Genomic DNA, 9,590 nt, shown 5'->3' with positions numbered 1-9,590 from the left:
CGGCCATCACACAAGAAAATCTACAGAGGTGATTAGAAATAAAGAGCACGTGTGCAAAATAATTAAAGAGAAGCCTCCTACGACGATATATTAATGAATGTTCGTTGGCTTCAACACAAGGGCTGGCAACAGGACTAGTACGAAGAGCGCCAGTAGCTAGTCGAATGTCCAGGTAAAGAACTCTTTCTAGTTGTTTCACCAGAGAAGAGCGAGTGGACATATAAACAATAAACAAGGGTGTTCAAAATTAACAGGTCCCAAATGTATCTAGTGCAATATTATACTGCATTCAGGAAAACAGGAACTATTTCTATGATTTCTATGGAAAGTGACCCGGATAATGGAGTGCAGAAAGGGAAATGAAATGGAATGAACTAATAGTTCACAAATTATCAATATAAACACATTATAAATATTGTACACATCAGGGGCGGATCCAGGAGGTCGATGCCCCCCCAGAAGACGAAACTTTATATATATATATATATATATATATATATATATATATATATATATATATATATATATATATATATATATATATATATATATATAACCCATCCCAAAGTTCGGAGCACTTAAAAGTTGCGGTATGACCTCCCACCGCCCCCTCAGAAGTCCTGGATCCGCCCCTGCTACACATTCTATATTAGTTTAACATAGTCAACATACATAACTGAATGTACGATAAATATAGGAATAAATTTACTCAAAATTTAAGAAGGTGAATCTCACTGTTCTTCCAAAAATAAGTATCCGATTATGGACAGAAATGTAGTGCCTTGTTACAAATGTTCAGCCGGCTGAACAGGCCCCCCACCCCACCCCGTCAACCCTACCCCAACGAAACTGTCATTTATGTGTTTCATAGCACCCCAATTTCATAATATATAAAACTCCTATCTCTGCGATTCCAACTAACAGCTTGGGACTGAAGAGGATATAGGTCTAAGAAATAGCTCCAGTGTGCATAAATTATGGTTTATTGTACTCGGATATTCTTTTCAATGTGTTTGGATCATCATACACACTCTGACTTCTTATTTATATGAATTCAAAGCATCTCATGCAACACACTACATGTTGAAACAGATTTTGTGTGACGTTGGATATTAATCCCTAAAATGACAAAATCCACACATTTCAAGAACTGAATAACACATCTCAAATTTAATAACATTTTTCTGGAAAATTGGCTAGGCCTATTTATAAAATCGAAGTTGAAAATGGCAAGCAATAGCCGTCAATCAACGAATACAAGTTTTTGTAATATTCAAACAATGTTTGAGTGTTACAGAAGTGCTTGTATTTTAGTTATAAGAAAACACGAAAATATATTTTATTTAGTTCTCTTTCTAATTTCACCTCTTGATGTGTTGTTGCAACGCATGTCTCCAGTTTGCACATACTGAAATGAGGAGAATTATTTTGCCATTACTCTCCACATATATCCACCACATCTTTTATTTCTTACTTTCGTAGATATTTCGTTGGGATGTAGATGGAGCATATGTCATGGATTCTCTTTAGTTATGACTCCTTGTTGAAAGCTTGTCATCTGAGGTCATCAATGTATTCCTCGTCAAGAACTGCGTAAGGCGAATCTGGATTAGTGATTAGGAAAAAGTTACCTCTTGCACTCCTGGAAATATCAAAACAAAACTTATTTTATAATACGCATTACTTCAATATAATTTTATGTATCTATATATTGTGTTAAGAGTACGAGATAACATATTTGCCTAACTAATTGCGACACAATCCTGCTTCAGGTCAAACAGTTCACTGTTCCCAAAACACCTACGCCTCTTCAGCAAGATAAGTAATGTATTTATCCATGTGTAGAATAAAACAATCCATATCTCCTTATATATATATATATATATATATATATATATATATATATATATATATATATATAGTCTCTCAATAGGTATCAGAGAAAAATGGCAAGAGTAGCGAGAAACTACATATCTATATCTAATTTTAATTGTACATTAAATACTCTTTTGTTATTCATACCTATATAATAAAACACTTTTATTTCCTTTCAGATATAATAACCGAAGATACTGCAGACGAAATCTACTCCTTCTATACAAACATCATTATTAACATTAATGAATGAAGAAAACTCATTTGGAAACACATTATACATTGCTTATATTAATATAGATCATTTTGCCTGTAAATTGATATTAATGCAATACAAGATCTTACTACGCTGTAATACGTCCGTATGACCAACATATACTGTTTATAATGGCTAAAAATCAAAGTTTGACTATTCGCAATAATTTGTATCCTATCCATGCAGACACCATATAAAGATCTGGAGTACGCCAAATTTTAATATAAAGCCTTTTCAGCTTCATCCATATTGACTCTGAAACTATAACTTAAATAACTAATACTTTTCTGACCAGAGTATGTACTTATTTATTAAAATTAAAATAAGTCGTAACAGTTTCAATAGCTTAAAGCTATCTTCATCAGACGTTAACTGGCAGAAATACCTTCATAACATTAAATTATTATTTTCAATAATTTTAATTGTTTCATTTTATAATTTTAAATGTTTAACACGTAACAATCAGGCATTGTTATAATTTACTGTTTCATTTTAAATCTTTATTATAACAGTTTTTAAATAATCATTATGATTTTCATTTTCTCTTTTATTATTATTATTATTATTATTATTATTATTATTATTATTATTATTATTATTATTATTATTATTATTATTATTATTTCAATAAATTATTCCAAATATTAGTTAATTTTGAAGTTCTTTTCTTAATTCAATGGTCTATCATATAATTTTATTTTTATTGCTTCTCTTAATTTTTCATATCCGTGATTTTTATCCTTCCATTTGTTCGAACAATCTATTCCATAATTCACGTATTTGAAGTCCATTTTTCCAGTTCATTAATCTTTCACTTCTTTCTCTGATATATAGTATGTCTTATCATTGGGCAATATTTTGTTTCAATAGCAAATAAAATTTAAGAGTTGTTGATAATTTTGGAATCTTATCTCATTAATCATGCAGTGTAATGTCTGTCGTTTTGCTAGTGTCATTAATGAAGAGGGTATATTTCAAGAGTATCAGTTTCATTTTAATATAGATGGAGTGTTTATCATACATCAATTTTTAGGTTTACCTCGAAAATTACATGAGGATTTGCTCTCACCAATATAATTTTGTTCAGCTCAATGATATCTACGCAAAAGCCATGGTGAGTGGAACGAAGCGGTCGGTGTCAAATATAGATGTAGGAGGGGAGATAATAGAACAGGTGATTAGTTTTCGATACTTGGTAGTAATGATATGAAGTGTAAACGTGAAATAAAAGCAAGGATAGGAATGGCGAAGGATGCCTTTAGGAGGAAGAAAAGACTATTTTGTGGAACCTTGAGTAAGAGTTGAGAAAAAAACCTCATAAAATGCTTTGTGAGAGTATTGTACTGTACATGGACATTATGCAAAAATAAATAAAGAAAGAAAGAAAGAGAGTTGAATTGATTTTAGTTTAGCGTCCCGTTCAGCAGCGAGGCTATATGAGACATGGACCTACTGATTAACGTGGAATCCGAACCACATGAGCTTCCGCCGGGAATCGAACCCGGGTCTCCCACGCCAAAGGCGCGTACGCTAACCGCTTAGCCACGAGGGAGCTCACAAAGAAAGAAAGAAAGAAAGAAAGGAAAACGACTGTAAGCTTTCGAAATTTGGGTGTGGAGGAGAATGGAGAGAATTAGTTGGGTCAAGCGGAAAAGAATGAGAGAGTGTTAGAAATGGTGTTATAGAAAAAATAATAGATATTATTAAGAAGAGGAAGAGAAACTGGTTGGGGCATTGGATAAGAAGGAACTATATTATAAGAGACGTGCTAAAAGGTATGGTGGCAATAAAGAGAGGGAGGAGAGAGGAGACTACAATTAATGGACGATATCAAAACAGAAAAATCGTACATGAAGGCAAAGAGGTTAGCGGAAGATCGTGGAGCATGGAGTTATGGCAAGTGACCTTCCAATAATGACAGAACACCTATGATGATAATGATAATGAATGATATATACCGATTGGTATATGTATCGTCTTTGGACAACTCCTTTTCATTAAACACTAATAATTTTATAATATTTTTAGCCAATTGGTTTCTACGGAGAAATCATTTTTCTGTTTCTTTTGAATGAATTGGAATTGTCATGGTTTGATTTTAATGTTTTCTTCTAGAAATCTCTTTAAATATCCCTTCCTGTGTCAAAATTAAATTTTATTAAATACACAATTTTACTATTAAATAATGAAAATTTAATTTAAGCGATGTTAAATTTATATCTATAACGGAAATTTACGTCAAAACAGTGAAAAGATTTAACTAGGCTTGCGTAGATTTAGTTAGAAACGTTAATATGTAACTTTTACGTAGAAGTAAAATCTTAAAGAATGATACCTACTCAGGAATATCTTCCAATTCAAATCCAAGAGGCAAAGAGTTGTCAGAGCAATTTTTATTTAGATAATCTTCCCAGCTGGCGCATTGTAATCCATCAAACCCTTTGTTTCTCTCAATGGCTTCAGCGTAGTAGTAAAAAGCTCGCCTGTGACTGCACACACCTGCAAGAACAAAACGAGAGATCTTCCTTGTACTTCTGTTTACCAATGTTTAGTTTTGTGATTCAACACCACCAAACGAACGCAATGAATTTGTATGTCATCGTAGACTAGCTTGTTGGATACGAAAATGTATGGGGAATGTCCTCGTATTTTGACGAAATCCACCAATGAAGATAATAAAAATAAGTATATAGCGAATTAATTAACTTACTAACTCTATGGCCTATGGAACCCAAAGGTTCAATGCCGCGTTCACAAAAGCTCTTCACTGACTTCTATCCTTAGCCAACTGGATCCAGTTTCTACTTTGTATTTCTATTTCTGCGAGATCCATCTTAATATTGTCCTCCCATATGCGCCTAGGTCTTCCTAATGGTATTTTCCGATTGGTCTTCCAGTTAAAACTTTGAAAGCGTTCCTACTGTCTTCCATCCTGGCTACATGATCTGTCCACCTGAGCCTCCTAGATTTGATAACCCTAACAATGTTCGGTAAACCGTATAAATTATATAGTTCCTCGTTGTGAAGTTTCCGCCATTCCCCATTCTCGTTCCTCTTGGATCCGAATATTCGTCTCAGCGAATATAGCGAATTAGAGTAGAAAATTCAAAACATATGAAGAATAATTGCATATTGAACAATGAAATATATAGTTCAGTCTGACAAAAAAAGTTAGATATTAGGAATGCAAGTTACTAAGTAAATGTCCCTTGGATGTCTTACTAAGAATATTCTAATTTTCATTTGATAGTATCAATAAAAAATAAAGTAACGGATATATATATATATATATATATATATATATATATATATATATATATATATATATATATATATATATATCACTACTATGGAATCTATATGTGGTTTTTCAAAAAAAGGATTGACATAAGTCATATTATAGGGTTATTAATTAAATATTTATTTACGAAATATGAACAAAATCAATGGAACAGTATTTTCAAATTAATGCTCCCAAAATAACTCGGCCTCCGCGACTAAACTACTTTCTTTAGATTTCTTGTAGTTCTAGAACTAGTAATGAAATACGTATTTACTTATAAAATGTTAACAAAACTGTCTAAGTTCATGTTTGGGAAAATTGTCCGAAAGAAAACTCATTCCAAGAGTAAACTACTCTTTAGACATTTTTTCACGAGAAATGGCTTATGAAGTATATATTTACAGAAGATGACCTGAGTCGTTTAGGAAATCCAATTATTAAAGAGTCACCTCAGATTTCCCAGGTTACTGTTTATTTTAATCATGAACATAATACGAAATAAAGAAAATTTAGTTGATATAGTGGTAACCTACCGTGTATTGATCATTTTCACAAATTGATGTAAAGCACATCACCACAGGTTCACATGCAGCTAAATCAGATAAATCTCACAGAGGAAGGGCGTTCCAGAGAAATGAAAGAAGAAAGCTAATTAAAGAGTCTGTATTGTGGTAGTCGAAGTGTACTAGTGAACAATTTGTGCAAAAGCGTGAAGATCAGTGACGCGAAAATGAAGAGAATACTGTCACACAATTTGACAAAGTACTCTGTTACATGTTTACGTTTGTTATGGACAAGAAAGTTCTTATTACAAGCTAATATAACGGTGGAAAAAAAAGGACATCTTAGAAAGCTTCATCTAAGCTACTGAAGTTAATGAAGAAAGTGTTTCTAAAATTGGTAAAAAAACTTCAATAGGCTTTCTATAACTATAACTTCTTTTTTTGAATTTACAAAGTAAATTTTCTGATATTACAGTCTACAAACAGTCGTTCAACTCTTCAATGCGTGATCAGCTTATCGACTGTTAAAGCTTACAAGATCGAATTTTGCTACCTGTTAATTCAAGTAGGTAGTATTATAGTACTAATTATACTTAGCGCCTAACGCAATATCTAGAGTGTCAGCTACAATTTCTTAGATTTGGTAACATTACCTCTTGTTTGAAGTATGAGGGTAAGTCAGAAATATTTTTTTTTCCTGATGGCTATGGATAAAAGTGTTTATGCAAGACATAGACTATAGCATGCAGTATAATCCAAATTTAACGCATTGCTTTGATTTTTCATAATTTTTTTTTCACTAAATAGAGGTTTGGTAAAAATAGAAGCCCGCATAAAGAAAAGAGTTTCACTAAGATGTGAGATTTTAATATTTTAAACATTTTATAATCTTAGAACAGTACATTTGAACGACTTCGATCTTTACTTTTAAAGACTGTTCACAGAAAGACTGCAAAATTAACTCATTGAAATAAACATTAAAAAATATATCTATTGTTTCAAATAGGTTGCTAAATAACAAACGACTGAATCTAAATTACTGTCCTTAACAATATGTGCACATTATCAGTGTTTTCACCTCCTCAAAACAATAAATAAGTAAATAAATAAATAAAATGAAAATAAGGTACAAAATCAAGAGATAAAATGGTACAACACATTAAACATGTTAAAGCAAAATCTAAGGAAGATCTGAAATAAAAGAGTTTCTACATTTTTGAAGCGAGAAGAATAATATAGTTGTGGAAATCAACTACTTTTTGTTGATTATTCTCTGAAGTCCCACATTCAAGTGAACATGGCGCCCCGTGAGTTATTTTGATAAATATTTCCTATTTAATAATGATGTTTCTTTTGCATTATTTTTCGTTAAATGAGACAAATTTATTAATATAGTTTCCTTACATAAAGTTTTAAATGGATCACGTAAAGAATGTCCCAACAACATACATGATTTAATATCCAAAACAATGCTAGATTTTCAGAAAATGGAAACTATTTTTACATGTTTATAATATTGCAAAATTCTCTCTATTTATGTAGGGTAGATCAATTATTGAACACTTTCCCATCAACTTTTATTATAAAAGAGCCTCTTGGATACAGAAATATATTGCAATAAGTAGTTTCCTCTACTATTTTAGGTAAAAAAAAAAAAAAGAGGAAGTAACTCAATGACCAAGCGTCTTAGGGCTTTTGTAGGTGAGGTCACTCTTTTTGACCAGGCGTCGTGAGAGGGGATGACTTTGTGTGATTAGGTGTCTCTCGGTGACCGGGCGTCGTGAGAGAGAAAGGGAACCCAATGACCAAGCGTCGTAGGGCTTTTTAGGAAAGATATCTCTCAATTGACCAAGCGTCTTAAGAGGGTAAGGTGTTCCCAATGGCCAGGCACCTTAGAGCTTTCGATGGTTTGATTAACCTGGAAAGATTGATGATTCTTGACGTGTGCTGCTGTCTTTTATCCTAAAATGTCGGCTACCTTCGTTGATATTCATCTTGCCGACTGTTGGTGATGGTGGGCGACTCCTCTTCGGTACTGTCATCTACGTTGTATTTGTTTACTGCCAACATGTGTAGTACACACATGGTTACAGCATGATGTAAAGACATGCGGAACCTTACAACGTGTAAATATTCCGGTTTAAGAATGTCGAGTTTGATATTGAACGCATGTGGTTTCAACACGATGGTGCTACCTGATACTCCTCCTATAGTACAGGTACGTTAGCTTTTCTTCATGAGAAACTCCCGGGTCGAGTAGTCGCTCACAACAGTGATCAGAACTGCCCACCAAAGTCTTGTGACCTTACCCTTTGTAATTACTTTTCTTTAGGGGTTTCTAAAATCACGGATTTACGCGAAGCAAACGTAGAACAGTGCAAGAACTTACAGAAGAAGTTGAGCGTATCATGAGCTACCACGATAGGCATATGTGTGAAAAAGTGATTGTGAAGCAAGTCGTGGAGAACATATAAGAAACGTTATTTTTCATTCTTAAATCGGAACATTTATCTGATGTATGTAAAAATATTTCCCATTTTCTAAAAATACTATTATGGGCATATTAAGTCCGCCGTTCTTATTGGAACACCCTATATACAGCGTTATTTTTCGGGACCAGATCAAATTTTCGCTTAAACGTAAATTTAAATTCTGCGGGAACGTAAATTGTGTTACACTGTACTACGAAAATAAAGAACAATGCTTATTTTATTTTCCCACATAAGAACTAAAGACGTTGATGCATTTGCCAACCACTTTCCACAATAAAAAAAAAAAAATGAAAAACACTTTCACGGCTGTCTTCACTTCTTTATTAGTTCGGAAGTGCCTTCTCCTGAAAGGTTTCTTCAATGTTCGAAAGAAATGGAAGTTGCTGGGCACGATACACATGGTCAAAGTGCAAGATGGTTTTATATTGTTGTGCTGAGTGTGGTCTCGCATTGCCACTTAAAAGAATGCCGAATGTCAAATGGCCTGGCCGCTTCTTGGGACGTTGGGACTAGTACAGTTCAGTCTTATCAGTTTGACGATACTGCTGACTGTTGATTATTCTAATCTCCTTACCTGCTGGGAACAGAATGGAACGCTTATCCAAACTTTCTGGTAGCACTGCGATTGTGCTATCTGAAGGATCGTAGGATCTTGGTTGTCCGTCAACAAATGCTGGATGGATATCTCAGTAGAAGTGGGACAAACCCCTCGTAGTAGTTAAGTCTCATTGAGACGAGTTATGCTTAATTGTTTACAATGGGTTTATTGTTGATAGGAATGTCATTAACCTTGACAATATTTGTATACAATAGATGTTTTATTTTTATTATATTTTATTGATTGTTTATATTGTTTTTTATTGTGGACAGGAATGTCGCTTAACCTTGATTGATCACGTAGGCAAAGGTTTGTTTTGTAATTTCTAAGAAAAGCTTTTGTTTGTTTTGGGGAGAGGTAGAACACAGGTGTGCGTTAAAGTTTTTTATTGTTGACAGGAATCTCGCTTAACCTTGATCATATACTTGAACAATAGATGTTTGTTTTGGAATTTCTAAGAAAAGCTTATGTTTGTTTTGGGGGAGAGGTAGAACACAGGTGTGCGTTAAAAGTTTTTATTGCTGACAGGATTGTCGTTTGACCTTGAATAGTCATGTAGGCACAAGTTTGTTTGGGATTTTCT

The 9,590-nt window shown here is 33.3% G+C and overlaps 1 protein-coding gene across 1 annotated transcript in view; it reads right to left on the bottom strand.

Annotated features, from left to right (window-relative positions):
* Positions 1–996: 996 nt before the first annotated feature.
* The window catches only part of LOC145685104 (lipase member H-A-like), a 96,339-nt gene continuing 87,745 nt past the window's right edge, over positions 997–9,590 (bottom strand). Inside the window, exons 5-6 of the mRNA XM_081757450.1 lie at positions 4,471–4,630; positions 997–1,642 (exon numbers count right to left, since the gene is read on the bottom strand). Of these exons, the coding sequence (XP_081613576.1) occupies positions 1,555–1,642; positions 4,471–4,630 (248 nt within the window). The 3' untranslated portion in view covers positions 997–1,554. The remainder of the gene's footprint in view (positions 1,643–4,470; positions 4,631–9,590) is intronic.

This window comes from Thermobia domestica, chromosome 5, assembly GCF_964235325.1.
Source record: "Thermobia domestica chromosome 5, izTheDome1.hap1.1, whole genome shotgun sequence".
Lineage (NCBI taxonomy): Eukaryota > Metazoa > Arthropoda > Insecta > Zygentoma > Lepismatidae > Thermobia > Thermobia domestica.
Note: the sequence above shows the minus strand (reverse complement) of the source record. Positions and strands in the feature narration are given on the sequence as shown.